This window comes from Nuphar pumila, chromosome 17, assembly GCF_984573655.1.
Source record: "Nuphar pumila chromosome 17, dmNupPumi1.hap1.1, whole genome shotgun sequence".
Lineage (NCBI taxonomy): Eukaryota > Viridiplantae > Streptophyta > Magnoliopsida > Nymphaeales > Nymphaeaceae > Nuphar > Nuphar pumila.
The window spans coordinates 7,367,801-7,385,506 of NC_143265.1; the positions used below are offsets into that span (position 1 = coordinate 7,367,801).

At 37.0% G+C, this 17,706-nt stretch overlaps 1 protein-coding gene across 3 annotated transcripts in view; it reads right to left on the reverse strand.

The window, feature by feature from the left end:
• LOC149811519 (ubiquitin carboxyl-terminal hydrolase 5-like) overlaps window positions 1-17,706 on the reverse strand; it is a 71,748-nt gene that overhangs the window by 42,868 nt on the left and 11,174 nt on the right. For all 3 annotated transcript variants that reach the window (XR_016428610.1, XM_089993808.1, XM_089993809.1), the window contains exons 2-8: window positions 16,858-17,118; window positions 12,805-12,949; window positions 9,751-9,810; window positions 9,568-9,663; window positions 8,441-8,851; window positions 5,687-5,827; window positions 5,436-5,606 (exon numbers count right to left, since the gene is read on the reverse strand). Coding sequence is in view for 2 of the 3 variants with exons in the window: in XM_089993808.1 (XP_089849934.1) it covers window positions 5,436-5,606; window positions 5,687-5,827; window positions 8,441-8,851; window positions 9,568-9,663; window positions 9,751-9,810; window positions 12,805-12,949; window positions 16,858-17,118 (1,285 nt within the window). In the remaining variant the exon portion in view is untranslated. The remainder of the gene's footprint in view (window positions 1-5,435; window positions 5,607-5,686; window positions 5,828-8,440; window positions 8,852-9,567; window positions 9,664-9,750; window positions 9,811-12,804; window positions 12,950-16,857; window positions 17,119-17,706) is intronic.

Here is a 17,706-nt window from a genome sequence, read left to right on the forward strand (position 1 = left end):
AATATACTTCAAAATCAATTTTTAAGAATTTCTTGTTTAGACAATTATAACTATAAAAGCAACATATTTTTCATAAATTCTGATCATAGTAGAATTTTGATCACTATAAATAAATAACAAGTGCATATTAGAAACACAAGAGAGAGTTTTAAAAGCTACAATGAGATACAAAGCAAAGTGGTCACTTGTGAACCACAAACACCCTCACATTGAAGATACACAACTCATTAAGAGTCACAAGCACAAAATATAAAATGTTCTCATTCACAAAATGTTTAGAAAAACAAATATTTAGACATAAAATATCAATAAGATTAAGATATAAACAATTTTGCAATAATGTCTTAAAGGCTTGGGTAAACATTTCAAATAAAATATCGCTCATTAATTATACTAAGCAAAATACGTACAAAACATGCAAGACAACAAACATGGAACAAATCTCAATATTCTCAACATATATATTCAACATGCAATTAAAGCATATTCAATGCACATAATAATGCATGAAAATTTTTCAATGAATAACCATTTTCCATACAAGAAAAAAATGAGCAGCGGAAAGAATTTAAAAGTTCATGGAGAGATTTTTAAAAATATCACATAACAAAAGGAATGATATTTGCAAATCCCAACACCAATTTGCTCACCACAAGCAATCCCCTCTTAGACCTCCAACTCAAAATTCAAGTGTATCGGTGCATAGGACAAACGATCAAACACAAATGTCAGCAATAACCATACCAAGGACCATGCACCAGCAATATTGGCTATCTGACAATATAAACCAGCTACAACCACAAGAGGTGCACATCCCTCACCTCACAAATGATTGTAAAATTGCAAACAACATCAATTTCATAGAGTGCACATAACTCACCACACTGATAAAACAAAATATTTTATCCAAAGGAAAAAATTATTCAAATAAGAATAAAGAGTTGAGAAAGCTAGAAAGGTAATAATACTGTCAATAAAGAAGAAGATTTGAGAAACAATATTCAAATCAAAGCAATAACTTTTGCAATAATATGAGATTTAATTCATAAAAACCAAAATGGTCGCAAGCAAATAACATAAAAGCCATCACTAACAAAAAATCGATACGAGCATCCAATAAACAACAAATATCAAAAAGACAAATGAGTAATACAACTCACTCATAGAACCAGAGGTCAATCAACTATCATTAGGAGCCAAAACATTGGCAATCTATATTGATAAGAAGACAGAGGTGCACACATAACTCGCCCCAACAACTAATTCTTTCACAACACCAAGGTGCCAAAACAATTAAATGATACAACTCACTCATAGAACCAGAGGTCAATCAACTATCAATCAAAGCCAAAACATTGGCAATCTATACTCACAAGACAAAGGTGCAAACATAACTCACCTCAACAACTAACTCTGGCTCCACAACACACTCGATAAGGCCAAACAAATAATAATGGATGCATCGAAATAAGAGTGATGGACCAAGCCATATAAAGAGGCAAAAAGGAAAACCTTGAAAGACACATTCCAAGGAACAGGAACCAATTTAAGTGAAACCCTCAGATAAGTTTAGAAAAAACATGTAATAAATGCAATCATATGACAAGATAAAATGTCCACCAATGAGAGTCTTTAACATGAATGTCCATCAATAAATACAAAATAGACAGGATCAAAAGTGAACCACAAAGGGTACACTTACAAAACCCACATAGAGCAAAAACAACAATAGATACAAAATGGACAAGATCAAAAGTGAACCACAAAAGGTACACTTACAAAACCCACAAAGAGCAAACACGAGAAAGGTTATAAAAAAAATACAAATTTTATTAATACCAAGTAAAGAACCAACAAGCCTTCAATCACAGACCAAAATGTTCACCCATATCAAGTGAACAAACACAAAAGTGTTCTCTAAGGGTATGTTTGATGGCTTGTCCAGGGTTGGACGAAATGAACAAAAAAGACAGAACAGAACATCGGTTATGTTCATTCTATAACAATTGTTTCAAGTCCAACGTTTGTTTGAACCGTACTCAGATGCTATGTTCCAAATGTTTGTTGTTTGATGACGATGTGCGAACAACTTGAACAGTCATGAATAATGGGTTGAATTACTTCATTTGGATTGTATGACCCAATTTAATTTTGTCCGTCCACAATTCACCCTCTCCTTCTCCTCTCCCTTGATTCCACCCCAAAAGTTTCACCTTCTCTAGGCCCCCAATCTACCACAAGCCCCTCGTCTATTGCCTCCCCTGAAAACCTCCTCCCCACAACCAAAACTATGCTCATATCTCTATCTGAATTAGGATCCGGATCCGATTATGCTAGAATTAATTAGGTCAGACTAGGTACAACCCAATGTTGCATCCGAATCCAAGTAACATCCAGACCCAAATACATGTAAATGTCGAATTTGAATATGTTTTTAGCATATCTCCATCTGGCTCCAAATCCAAATCCAAATCCAGAACCGATTATGCTAGAACTGATTAGGTCAGATTTGGTAATACCCAGATCTGACTCGAGCCCGACCATATACGTCCTACCTCGAGGCCTCAGTTTTGAATCCCATCCCCTACCAGCTTGGGCACCAAAATATCCACCAACCTTATCTCTCCCTCTCTTCTCATTCAATCCCCTGGGAGAGAACTCCAACTGAATGGTCCTCCAAGTTCGTTAATGGCAGCCCTCTTCAACCCTTCAAAGCCCCCCTACATCCTCAGGACCCAAACCGCCCTTCCCCTTCTCCCATCCACCCTCAAACCAACCACCCATTTGGGCTACCACCATAACCAGAGGCCAACGCCACCATGCCCCCTCTCAAACATGGTCCCAACTCAAAACTCCCAAAGAAACTGGCCAAGCAACAAAAAGTCAGGCCACCACCAAGATAAACCTCAAGAATTCGCCGTCGTCGATGCCTTCAGTATCAAAAACCAGCGGCGGAGATGGAGAATTGGGCTCCAAACATAAGCAGACCTATGGAATTCTGATGTTGGGGTTCATTAAGAAGGTGTTTAGAAGGGTGTTGGCTCTACTGTCCCACATCTTGTTGGAAATTGGGGAGATGTTCACCATTGTCGCCCTAATGGTTCATTTCAACCATCGCGGTGTTGCGGCCGGAAAGAGCGGTGTTGTCTCCGGCGGACTTGTGGATATGGAGGTATATGTTCAGTTACCGGGAGCTCGCCAAGCGGGTTTGCAGCGCAGAACCTTATCAAAGAGGGAGGGTTCTGGTTCCTCTACAGGGGGCAGCTGCCAGATGGGAAGAAAGTCACTGTGAGAGGCAGTTCCAGACAGAGGTGGAGATAATTGGCAGGGTGCACCACCGAAACCTGGTGTACCTGCTGAGGCAACCACGAGCAGCACCTCCATGACCCTCGATCTTTTCTTTATTTTTATTGGGTCTTCCTCCATTCGTCCGCCTGATGCACAAGAGAGGGGCCGGGTGCACCCGTCAAGAAACAGTAAATATGTTCTTTTTGTTCCTGTAATTTTTGTAACAGGGTAGGGGGTAGAACAATTTTCACATGATTTTATGAATGCGGCAAACGGCGTTCCGCGCGTCCGCTGCGTCTAATGTTTGTCACAAAGCCTGTTTTTTTTTCTTTCCGTCCTGCGCATCACGCAAGACGCACCATCAAACAACGCCTAAGGAACACACTCACAAAACCCACAAAAAGTACACACAAGAAGACTCACAATATAAAAAATAATATTTTATTGAGTATCACAAGCATGAAGAAACATAATACTTAAAACGCATGTGAGGTAACATGAAAAAAACATGTAAGATAACAAGGAGCCATGAGTCTAAAAAGTATCACAATCACAACGCACAAACCATTCAAGTGCAATAAAACTACCTCCCAAATGAGTACAATCACAAGGGCCACAAAAAGGGCCAATAAGAGAACACACAATAACATAAATAATTTTGATAATTTTAAAAAGCACAATTAAAAAGCATTCATAAACCTCATAGAAGAGTTAGCATAAATTCCACAAGGATGAGTGCATATTTCTCATAAAAGAACAAGTTTTGCACGAAGAAATCATGTTCAATTCCTTATGCATGAATAGACAAACTCATTCATCAATATGTATGTAAGACAATCATAAGTGAACAAGGATCATATAACAATATGAAAAATCATTTATTCAAATTTCAAAATAACAAGATATCCATGATCACTAAGACCCTAACCACATATAATCTTTAATACTAAGTAAAGTATTTTATGTTTCACATAAGAATACATCAAAGAGAAAAGAAAGAAATTCAAACACAAGTTAAGCAAAATCTCATAAAAGCATACTTGCGAATGACACACAAAACCATTTTAAAATAAATATTTCAAATCATATTAAAAAACAAAACAAAGTCCAATAAAAAACACAATAAGTTTAAAGTCATACATAAGAACATGTTTCAACATTTATAACCATGAAGTGCTCGAATAAAGCATCTAAGTGCAAAAAAACACATGCACAAGAATACTAGAACATATATGTATATATTAAATAAAGAAAGTTCAAAAACCTAAGATTCAAACTATATCTCATAAAAGCATACACATAAATCATGTAAAGATTTATTATAAACCTTATAAAACATTTAATAAAAACAAATCCAAAAATAAATTTGAAAAGCATGTAAAGATTTAGTTTTAACAAAATTAACGAATAATTTTTCAAAGATAAGAAAAAATAGTGTTTTCTCAAGAATAATGCATAAGATAGACAACTCAAGTAAAAATAAAGATTTAAGACATCAGGTCAAGATCTCCCTTGAATCCAAGCCATACATCGATCTCAATTCTTTCACAAAGCACAAACCCGAACCAAAGAATTCCAAGACCCAAAAGGCAAAATACAAAGAAAAAATACTTGGCTCTAATACCGTGTAATGAAATATGCGAAAAAACAGATACAAAGTACACAAACACTGTCACAAGACCAATAAAGAACATTACAAAAGCACTAAGGCACTATACAAGCACAAAGTGCATATACAAGACTTCAAAGAGTCAAAACAATAACACAAGAACATAAAAATATAATCTTTATTGAGTAGAATGCTTAGGAAAAGCATTGGAAACAAATGTAGGGGTTTTACCCCTATTTATACACAAGAGGTAGTCTCCGTAGAGTTGTTGGACTGTTCCAACAGCTCTATTGACTATTCAACTCAACATTCATAACTCTATTTAAAATTTTAAACTAATACAACTCATTAATATGTGAATTTGTACTTGTAAGAGTGATTAAACTCCTGCACCACAAGCATGATTTTTAACCAATACTGGCAGGTGTATGAGAAAAGTGTACAACCCTCCCTGCGCTAAATGGTTGCAGTAACAGTTGCTGCTAAATTGAAGACAAGTGCACTTGGATCCCACAACCAAGGCATATAATATACTCACTTGACAAACATCAACAATTATAGAATCATTTCGAGCAATATGATTTGCCCAATATTCATCAGCAACTTCCTCATCTGGCCTACCATCAGCATCCTTTGACTTTATATAAGGCTTGAATTTTACACGATTCAAATCTTCATGGAGTCCATCTAACAGAAAGGCCAAAAGCTCCTGAAATGGATTTCAGTCAGCCACACCACTTGTCAAAGAAATTGAGAGTTGCTAAGAAAATTCATAGCATGAAACTGTACCTGTGAATCATGTTGGTTGTACCCACTGAATTGAGGTGCAAAGCGAGCTAGTTTTGTTTTAAAAGGCCGAGGAGAGACAGGTGCTCGTCCAGGAGACCACAATTTTCTCAGTAACTCCCCAAATGCCATGGCAAGTTCACCCTATACAGTAACCAAGCAGGATCACAGAATAAACAACGGCAATTGTTCTAAGGCATTCTATTAATTCAAAACTATTAATTTCTGCCAAAATAAAATGCCCAACATAAAGTGCAAGCAAAATATGACCTGTAAGTGAATGTATATTGCAGTAAAATACAGTACAAGCAAAATACAGAAACCAATTGAAAATCACTGATAGATCAATTTTAATAGAAGCCCCCCTACACTGATGATCTCATCGGTAAAAATGCAAAGATTTCTGATAACATGATAAAAAAACTAGAAGACTTGAATTTTTGTCCAAAAAGGCCCTTCACAAATGATATCTTCATCAAGCACATTACTCTAAGAACATAGGACTAGGTATCCATAGAATGGAACTTGACTACATTTATTACAACAGTCATCCAATTGGACTGCCTAATGCAGAATTTAACGTGTATTATATAAGCCAGAGCTTAGATCAATTTATAAAAGTGTGGCACAATTTGCACTAGTTAGATTATAGAACCATGTGACATACTTTATTCCCACATTTTCCTGAAAAGTTGAAACAATATTAGAAATTAGAAATATCACATGAAAAACTTTTCATGCTGCAGTTGAAATGTTTAAAATTTTAAGTGCATCTCTCTTGATTCACACACTTCATTACTTTGTCACAATAAAAGCTAAGCCGTATTAACACTAAAGAAAAGTTTCTGAGGAAGAGGAACCATATTACCATGCATTGCAGTCATCAGTTTGCAAACACCAACCCCTTTCATTCATCCCATTGGAGTTGCAAACAGATACCTTATTTACCAAGTAGCAGCCTTAGTTATTTTGTGAGCTTACACCAATGTTCAGTATCATTTCAATGATCCTGAATTTAAAGAATGAGTTAGCGGATGGATATGCATATCATGGGCATCTCTAGTTTCTAACCTGTACCTTATCATAGCAGGTGTTCCGTGCATCTCCTCCATGCTGGTTATTTATACATCACACTTGCCTTATTAACAAAATATGGTAATTCCACTACAATGCCATATATTAGGATAATTAGCTCATCGGCATTAATGTAATAAGATCGTAGTCACAGATATCAGTGATATTTTCAAAATATTGTGATATTATCGCTGTAAATTCAGCAAACGATAATATAGGTAAAAATATCGCCAAATTGACAATATCACGAAATTATCAATAGAATATTATTCTTGAGATATTATCACGATATTATCAATTAGTTTTACATATTATCAATTAGTTTTATTTTTTTATTTATTTTTTACATTTTAAATATGTTTTTCTTCTTTCTTCTACATTTTTTACTTATTTATTTTATTATTTATGTATTTTTTGTCTAAACATGATATTTTCTTACTTATTTTTATTATTTTTTAAGCCCTGAGATTTATCACCAAACCTACGCAAGAAATAGCCTTGCTGATATATAGCAGATACCGATATTTGTGACCATGAATAAGATAACATCCAATTGTTCCCTCACAATCTATATCACACAGATACACCATTTTGGCCACCATATTATGTCCCCTTATATACTAGTCATATTGAAAACTTCAGAAAAAAGGCCCTATCCATGTGACATAGCTCACAATTACTATAACCACAAAACCAGAAGTGTATCTAAAAGGGTAATGAGATGACAAAAAGGTTGCCTTCACTAGCATTTTGAGAACCACAAGATCCAGAGAATGGTTTACTAATTTTTTTAATAATGGACCGCATCAGATGCAAAATTTCTAGGAATTCATCACTTCTACAGTAACAGCAAGTACCCATATGCTTTTTTTCCCACCAGGAGACAATTGCTCACCACATAGAATTACAATTCCATACTCTTTTATTGCTCCAACCAAATTTCCAGGACAAAGACCAATGTCTCTCCCTAGCTCTGCTAATGAATTTAGTTCAGCATTTCAAAGGCATGTATTACTTGCATACTGATCAAAGATGACAGAAAAAGAAAAGTGGAGAGCTTCATTCCATCAGAACGTTTACACATTCAAACTCTTCAAATGAAATGTGTCCTAGAATGCACTGTAGTCTTTTGGAACATTGTTGCATTTCAATAGCATTTCTATCAATGAGGACATGCAGACAGTTGGTTTTACTTCACTCGGCATTAGAACCTACTTGCTGAATGTCTTTTTGTTCAGCAGCAATATTGATGGTCTCAGTGCTTTACCTTAGAATTGAGTTAACTTTTACAGACTAAAGGCAGCAATTTTCAACATTACATACTTAGAAAAAAGAAGGATCCATTTTAAACATTTTGATGCAGATTAAATCAGATAATAATGAGAAAATATATAAATATGCCCATAAACAACAAAAGACCAAGAGAAACATTTTGACTCAACAAAACTTTATCACACAGTACACAACTATACTTCAAGATGTACAACATATCCAACAATGACAGATTACCCCCAAGTAAAATAGCAGCCGACTTATTTGGAACTTGATTATCCAATCGAGTGAATGATCTATCAGCTAGCAGATTGGGACTTCCAGGACAGAACTCTTAATTCTTCAAAAAACAGGCTTGATGGACAATAAAATACGCATAAAGTCTAGATGACTTGTCCAGTGGTCACTTACAACCATTCCCAACGGGTTCTGCCAATTTATTTCTTGATGGTAATCTTCCCGAAAGTATCTAGCAAACTCTGGTGTGTGTACAAGACACTGAATTGCACTATTCATGAAACAAGTGTTCCCAAGGTTCAGCAACCCAGTCAAACCGCATGTGCCCCCTCTCACTACCACGCCATTTGTTCCATCTGAACAATCAACTTCTCTCACTGGGGAAGCTAGAAACTGACTTTGTGATAACTCTGAACTGCAACTTCTGGTAACACCTTTGCTTGTGGACAAACCTCCAGCAATAGATACACTTGATCTGCAAGGTTCCACCAAGAGAGAAGCAGATTCTTTCCCACCAGAGCCATTCTCCTGTACAGAACTCATGCCACCACAAGTCACACCATCACCGTGCAACTCCAACAGAATCTGCAACAAGTGAAAATGTTAACAGATAACCAATACTTATAAGGGCTGAATGATTCCAAAGCTGCAAACTGTAATTAAATTACAGATATTTAACCAAAATTTTCTAGCACGGAAAATATGCAACAAAATTACGATTGCCAATTAGAATACATGGATTTAACCAGCTTTCATAAGATCAGTCTGCAGCTTTAAACTTGAAATGAACAACCAAAAACATGATTCCATTAGGAAATTAGAAAATAAACTCAACAAAGAGATATAACTTGAACAGAAAAGGTAAAAGAATGTCTGGCAATAGATTTGTGGCTTAGATATGTAGATAAACAATGATATGAATGCCTATCCAAAAAAAATTACAGATCCAAGAAGACAAAATCCTCAAATACCATCAGGATAAAACTCACACTCAAGCAAATGAATGCAAGCCATGCATTTAATACAATATATGGCTATTAATAAATGTGAGACAAGTGCTAAGAAGTACAATAATATGGTTAGAGGCAATGATTGGTCATGCTTCAGCCAACGTTATGAGTTTTTGGGCTTTGTCATGGGCTCAGGCTGAACTGACAGAACTTTGTTCCGTATGATATTCTGATATATTTAAAAAAGAAAAAAAAAGGAAATAGTCCACCATAAAATCTCAAATCTTAAACAACCTAGAACGTTGGAAGCTAGCAAGATATAGTCATACCCAATAAAGAGGGGAGACTTACCTCCTGGTCCATCTTTATATTAGCATCATTGAGAGTTGTATCCATGTCATTCATCAAGGCTTGCTTCTTATGCCCGTAATAGTTCCAAATGCATATCTGCAACAAAGATAATATCAGTTCAAAAACATCAAATAGCAATTGGCTGTTCTCTTTTTTATGTTTTTTCAGAAAGTTAACTATTACTTGGTCTGCTGTGAGATCAAATATGTCACAAGCCCTTCTACAGAGTTCTCCCACGGTCTCCTGCAAAAAAGTATACGTGTCATAACATCAGCAATTGCCAATGATACCCAACAAACCAGCAACATGCACTCATCCCAGACCACAATAAACAAATAAGCAAGTCTATCCAACAAGGGGGACAATATGCAAATGGCTTTGTTATTAACATGTTACCATGCAAATGCGGCCAAGTATCTTTGTCTTTGCCTTTCTCTCTATGGACTTCAAGCACAAGCAATCGGTTTTTATAAAAACCCATTGTTATGGGTCTGCTACTTGGGTCCAATCCAACTTATGATCTACGTTGATCAAGGCTCAGTCCAACCCGTACTTTTGGGGGCTATGATCAGTCCACTTGATGGCCCGATTAGGTTATAGAGCGAGAAGAAAGAGGTGTCTGGTCCACTAGATGTGCCCAGATTGGCTAGGAAGACAGTGGGAAGGGGTGATGGTCAACTAGACGGGAACTCACTATACTAAGGGGAAAACTGAGAGAGAGAAAGAGAGAGAGATGGCCAGATGAAGGGAAAGAGAGAGAGTTGGAGTGGCGCTCAGTGTCATTTGAGAGGAAGTGAGAGGGTAAGTAGAGAGAGGAATGACGCACGAGATATACAAAGAGTGGGGGATTAGCGAAGAGAGAGATGAGGTGGGAGACGAGATAGAGAGGGACAAGGATAATAAGGAGAAAGGAAGTGTGGAGGTGTGTGTGTGAGAGAGAGAGAGAGATGGAAGGTATGAGAAGAGAGGGACAAGGGGGTAGAGAGATGAGAAGGGTGGTGGGGAAGTGAAGGGGAAGATGAGAGAGGAGGTGGTACTGTGGGACAAGAGAGGGGGGGAGTAAAAGGGAGAGATGGGCTAGACAAAACATGTACTACACATGCTGTGACTAGGCGATACAACACACACATAGAGAGAGAGAAAAGGAGACAGATGTGACCGGATTCAAGGTGGGTCCAACCTCCACGCCAATTAAGGCTTTCCGTTTCGTTCTCAAGCAAGGTTACAAAGGGCTCAGCCCTTCCTTTATATGTAGACCCCAAGTCATAATGATGCAAGGCTCATTAGGAACCCTACGCACCCTTTGACCTTACTTAGGCACGCCTTGGGTTTTCCCACATCTCTATGAGTTTATTCATGAACATGTCCTTCTAGGGTGAGTGGGGTCCTTATAGATAGCCCTTAACATCCGAGTGTCTCTCAGAGCTCCCCGAGTACACCTGTAGCATGCCATGTGTCCTCTCATACATCATACCCAACCATGGTGACCCTTGGGATTACTATGGATCGAGTGTAGCAATTCGATCTAAGACCCATAATCTCCTTTTCCCCCAAAAATCTTCCAAGTCCCCTAGACCAACCACAAACTAGATTTTTGGACCTTGTATGGATCCTAAAGTCGCTCCATATTGTTTGGCCTTTGCCAAGAGAGGATCTTCACTGATCTTGTTGTGTCCAGACTCCAGAGTCTCCAATGCTTTGTCAAAGACCGTCAGTCATTGTTCTTGACTCATTTGGTTCCCAATATCCTATTAATCCTCCCAATAATATATCGATTCTCCAAATCCATTTTAACCCATAAGTGGATTGTAGCTCTACAAAATGGATCCCATGATGTTGTTCACCCCAAATTACAAGATTGGTCCCATAATATGGTTCAAGGCCTAATTACAAGAGTTAAGTTGTAATTTGCTAATTGGACCCCTAACTCTGAGTTGAAATATAGATTTGCATGAGTCCTCATAGCTCAATCCACTCCATTATGACCAGGATCACAAAAGCCATACACTCAGAAGAAACCAAACTCAACCAATGGGAATCATTACGTGATTCAAAGCATTCAATTTGACAATATGACATTAAAGCTAGTTGCCTAGGACTTCATGCATTGCCTAAACGTTTGTGCACTCAATTAGATCAACCTTTAGTAAAATCATTGACTAATCATTTTTTCCTTGATTTTTTCATTAATTTGACTCTAACATGCATTTGTAGGTTCTAACCAAATGCTACACTGGCAAGTTTAGCTTTTACTTTTTTAAATACACTTTCATGCATCACTTTGACATTCCTCGCATCTAATCAAACAATTTTTTGCCTAAGAATTACGTTTTTAAGAGTGTGTTATGTATGATGGAGACTCTTTCTGTTTCAACTTTTCTTGTTGTATTATTTGCAATTAGATATTTATTGTGACTTTGTATTTGTAGGGATTGATTTCCTCAGTTACGAAATGGCCCCGAACCTGGCAACTCTGAAGAGTCCTTATGACATAGAAGGGGACTTTCCAATTTCCCTCTTGTCGCTAGTGAAACCTCTTGGAATTGCAACTTGTAGGACCTTTTTTCATTTGAACTCGCTATTTCACTTGGAAACAGGACCAATCAGAGTCCCCTTTTTTATGCTTTCATAACTATAGGAATACAGTTTCTCATGATGGCTGCTCATCCTTTGGACATGTTGCTAATCTAGTCCCATAAGTGGCATGCAGCCATCATATATATGATTTCATCATTAACCTGACAAGCTTGCATATTCATTTATAGTTTGAGATGAAAGATGAGTCACTTCAACTCTTCAAGAACTTTAGTGGGACCAATTTCACTAACTCTTGAATGGGCTGCTTCTAATGCAACATGGACTTTGTTGCCAATTTGGTTTCTTGCTCCAATGCAATTGATGATAAGATTATAAACTCTAGAGCACCTGAATAATAGCATACAATCTATACATGGTGATGTTAAAATTTTCTAAAACTAATCATCTGCTTCACTTATTATGATGCTTCCTGAAACCCTCTGCAATGCTAGTGAATTCCAGTGAAGCCCCACTACCATCTGGCATTCTTTCCCTTAAAGTTGACTGCTAATTCAAAGACTTGCTGAACTTCATTTAACTAATAGGCCTCAATTTTTAAGGTGTTTGCAGGGTTTTGAAAAAAGACTTTTAATAACTATGACCATGCAGAATAAAATAAAATGATAAAAAGCGAAAAAAAAATGAATGAACAGGACTTACCTGTTTGCTTATTCTTATGAATTCCTGTTCACCTTTTGGCATAAGAATTAGCTGAAGACGAAGATGATAGACTTCTACATACAATCCCTTCTGAGGTGAACCTGAACCAATCACCTTTCTAGACAAAGTTGGCCCCCCACCATACCTGCAAGAATGTGACAAAAGAAAGTTTGAGAAGAATTAGTTTTCAAAAATGTTCCATGAACCCGCTAACCCTTTCTTTTCTGAAATATCTTTCTAGTTCTCCATATCAGGAACTTCATCGCTTCTAAATTTCTAATCATACCATTTTGCAACATACTGTTTCTCAGGAAAGGGAAGAAAATGCAACAGAATCTAGCATATAACTTCCAAATCCCTCATAGAAGCAACAAAACATCTTAATTGTTAAGACTAGTTTTTTATTTTGAAAGAGCAACCCAAAAAAAAATTAATAGAAGTTGGAACATTTAACACCCAAAGTTTACACAGATACACATGAAGTACATAAATCAAGGCCACGACAACACTGCTGTTCTCAAAACAACAATATAAACAAGAATGGGTAAGTTGCTAAGAAGACAGCCTATTCCTAATTGCATCCATCTACAACCATATCCTGATCCAATGATCTGCTATAACTTTATGTCTCCCAGATTATTAGTGGTTTGATGAAATGTGGCTTATTTGGTGTTTGAAACTAGAGTTGTAAGTCAAGGATGCAGGAGCGGGAAGCGGGAAGCGAGAAGTGAGGCACTTCTAAAATTTTAAGAAGCGGGAAGCGCGGGACGACTTAGAAGCAAACCGGGAATCGTCTCGGAAGCAAGAAGGGAAGCGAAGAGGAAATGAAGAAGGAAGCAACATAAGATTCGAGTGGAAAGCGAATAGGAATCGAGTTTCCCCGATATTGGGCAAAAAATTTGTTAAAGGCTCCAAACCGTCAAAAAAATAAAACTCACTTCCCGATATTGGGAAACGAGTGTGGAAAGTGTGTGGGAAGTGAGCTTCCCAATAATGGGAAGCGTGCTTCCCATTTAAAAGGGTCGCTTCCTCGCACCCAAGTCATATAGCGTTTCCGGTAACCCTATTTGAAACTCACAATCTGGTATATCTTGATCAGTTATTTTCTGGGGCAAAAATGGGCGAAATAAGACTCTCTGTCCGTGACATGCTATGTCACCTACACCCACGTAAAAATGTTGATATCACAAGAGATACTTTGTAAATGATTGATCTTGTTTCTAAGCCTTCAAAAGGATTTAGATTTTAGATGCACACTCATATGCACATGCACACAAAACATGCTTAAAGATCTTTAAGTACCATAAATAATACATTATTCTACATATTACAGAGACATTTTTCATTCACAACATTTAACAAAAAATGTAAATGGTATGATTGGCTACTTGTTGGAAGCGGTGTTGGTAGAGGTCACAATTTTGTTCTCCTTGACATTTTGTTATTACTTGCGGCATTGGTTAACAATGGGTTTTGAGTTAAAAAGCATAAATGATTGATCATCTATGTCACATAGGTGCGGATGAGGATGCGGACGTAAATGCGACACTTTAAAAAAACTTGGGTGCGGGGAGGATATATATATATATATATATATATATATATATATATATATATATACACAACAACAACAACTACGCCTTCATCCCAAAACAATTGGGGTTGGCGATATGAACCAACAAAGAAAATCATTATGGGTCTTCCACATGAATCCTTCTCCTCCATTCATTTCTATCCAATGCCATGTCCTCGGTGAGGTTCAAAGCATTCATATCCTTTCTTATCACCTCCATCCATGTCTTCCTAGGCCTACTCCGACCTCTTTTAACTAATATATTTTCCCATTTCTCCATCCTTCTAACCGGAGCATCATTAGGCCTTCGTCAAATATGTCCAAACCACCGTAAACGATTCTCTCTCATCTTATTTTCAATGGGTGCAACGCCTACCTTCTTACGTATCTCCTCGTTCTGAATCTTATCTTTTATTGTATTTCCACACATCCATCTCAGCATACGCATCTCAGCTACACTCATTTTTTGAATAGGATGTCTCTTGGCAGCCCAACATTCCGTATTATATAGTAAAGCGGGCCTAATAGTCGTCCTATAAAACTTTCCCTTCAACCGCAATGGCATTCTACGATCGCACAACACTCCAGTTGCACTCTTTCATTTCATCCACCCAACCTTTATCCTATGATTTACATCTCCATCAATTTCTCCATACTTTTGAATGATAGATCCCAAATATTTGAAAGAATCATCCACCGGTATTTCGTGCTCACCAAGCTTCACTACACTCCCATCACTACTTCGTTGCTTACTAAATCGACTATTCCATGTATTTTGTCTTACTCTTACTCAACTTAAAACCTCTTGCTTCCAATGTCTGTCTCCATAATTCTAACTTAGCATTAACCCCAACTCTAGACTCATCAATCAAAACAATATCATCAGCAAACAACATACACCACGGCACATTTTCTTGAATTGATCTCGTAAGCTCATCCATCACTATAGCAAATAGGAAAGGGCTTAAAGCAGATCCTTGATGTAACCCAACCGTTATAGGAAAATTGGTTGTCACCCCTCCACAAGTGCGGACATTGGTTACTACTCCTTCATACATATCTTTAATTATACTAATGTACTTGAGACAAACACCTTTCTTCATCATTGTCCACCAGAGAACGTCCCTAGGTACTCTATCGTAAGCCTTCTCCAAATCAATAAAAACCATATGCAAATCTTTGTTCCTCTCTCTATTTCTCTCAATAAGTTGTCTAAGAAGATGTATAGCTTCCATAGTTGATCTTCCAGGCATAAAACCAAATTGATTCTCCAATATCATGACAATCTACTTCAACCTAGACTCAATCACCCTCTCCCAAAGTTTCATAGTATGACTCATGAGTTTTATATCACGATAGTTTGTGCAATCTTGTATATCACCCTTATTCTTATATAGAGGCACCAAAGTACTCTTCCTCCACTCATTAGGCATCTTATTTGTCCGCCAAATCTTGTTAAAAAGATTTGTCAACCATTCTAAACCTTTCTCTCCCAAGCATTTTCAAGCCTCGATAGGTATACCATCTGGGCCAACTGCCCTTCTTGATTTCATTTTCTTCAAAGCCTCTGCAATTTCTTTCTTTTGAATCTTGCGCATAAAGTCACGATTCATCTCATGAAAAGGAATTGAAAAGTCTCCAAGATCCTGAGCATGACTTTCATTAAATAGCTTATCAAAATAATCTTTTCATCTCTCCTTAATCTCTTCATCTTTGACTACATCTAACCATACTCAGATCCCTCGATTTCCTATCTCTCATCTTTGCAAGCCTATAAATATCCTTCTCACCCTCTTTGGTATCCAACTTGTCATAAACCTCCTTATATACCTTATCTCTCACGTTCCGAACTACTTTTTTAGCTTCCTTCTTTGCTATCATATATTTCTCCAAAGCCTCTGCAATTATATATATATATATATATATATGACGGTTTTAAGTTAACACTACATGTACTTGTGTGCATTTATGTATTTAGATATATAATATAGATAAAAATGGATTTGATTAGGGTTAACTGAATCTACTTTTGGATAGAAATGGACCTCAGTGTGGTTGACTTCACCTAACACAAAGGAAGTTGTGTCCACACCCGCCTGGGTAAGGGTGTGACGCGGGTGTGGTGCCCTGTTAGAATAGTCCATGCGACATAGTTGATCATACATCATATGTACAGGAACACTACATCATAATCTATATGAAAATGAACATTATGCAACTAGCAAGGGTTCATTATCAGCAATAATGAATCACAACAAGCAACCAACAGAACTTCATTATCAGCCACAAATACAAGCAATCCAAATTTGTAAAACATATCTGCATTTTAGACACCAAGAATATGCCACAACATGCTAGCAACCGAATAAGATATTGAAGACATCAGCACTTTTCCAGAATGAAATGTTTAACTATAGTAATTTGAACATATGCATTTGGAATAGATGTCACTGATTCTCATAAGCAGTGTCTACACTCACCAAATATATAATTGCTTCCAAACTTCTTCAGGCAGCAGTATATAGTCACGCCCTTCTATTAGGCTATCTTGCAATTCTGCACCTATTTCGGTGTCCTCTTCACATGCCATGTCGTAAATTAAATCTGAATTATCAATGCATGAAGGCCTCTTCCAAGTAGTAGACCCTTCCAACTTACAATCATCAGCATACAAAGAGGAGCCATTGTTTGTGACACTCAGCATATCGTGCTGAACATAGTCAAGCCACTCCTGCCACCACCTGTGACCATCAACACCAATCAAAAGTTAGGAGCAAAACTCCAAAAAATAACATAAAATACTGACTTACAATAGCAAAATTTTCTACAATCAAACACCATCTAAATCCCAAACAAATCTGCAACTAAGAAGTATGCAACAGCATATCTTGAATTGTGCTAATAAATGCCATTGGTAGTGAGAAGCAATGGGAAGCTTTAAATGAGATATATATGTGTAAAGATGATGGGCAGTGGACAGTATCACTCTATAGGTATTTTGTTGGGTAATGCATTAATAATAGTGCCACCATAACAGACATGAAGTAAACACTTATACCCTTAAAGATGCAGCGTGCTCTAGATAACGTACCCTCCAATTTCCCACCTAAATGTTGGAACTTGGATCAAAAGCTATTATTTTCCATTTTTCTTAAAGTGTTGGTGTTTCCCTTTTTCTCTTTTTCTCTTTTCTTGGCTAGGCAATTCATTGTCTCTTTGATCTTCTGTTTTTTGTCATATTCTTTATTTTCTTTTCTTTTTTTGTGTGTAAGTGCCTGAAACATGGTATATCTGGTTATCTTTCCATATGCAGCATATCATTTCCCCAA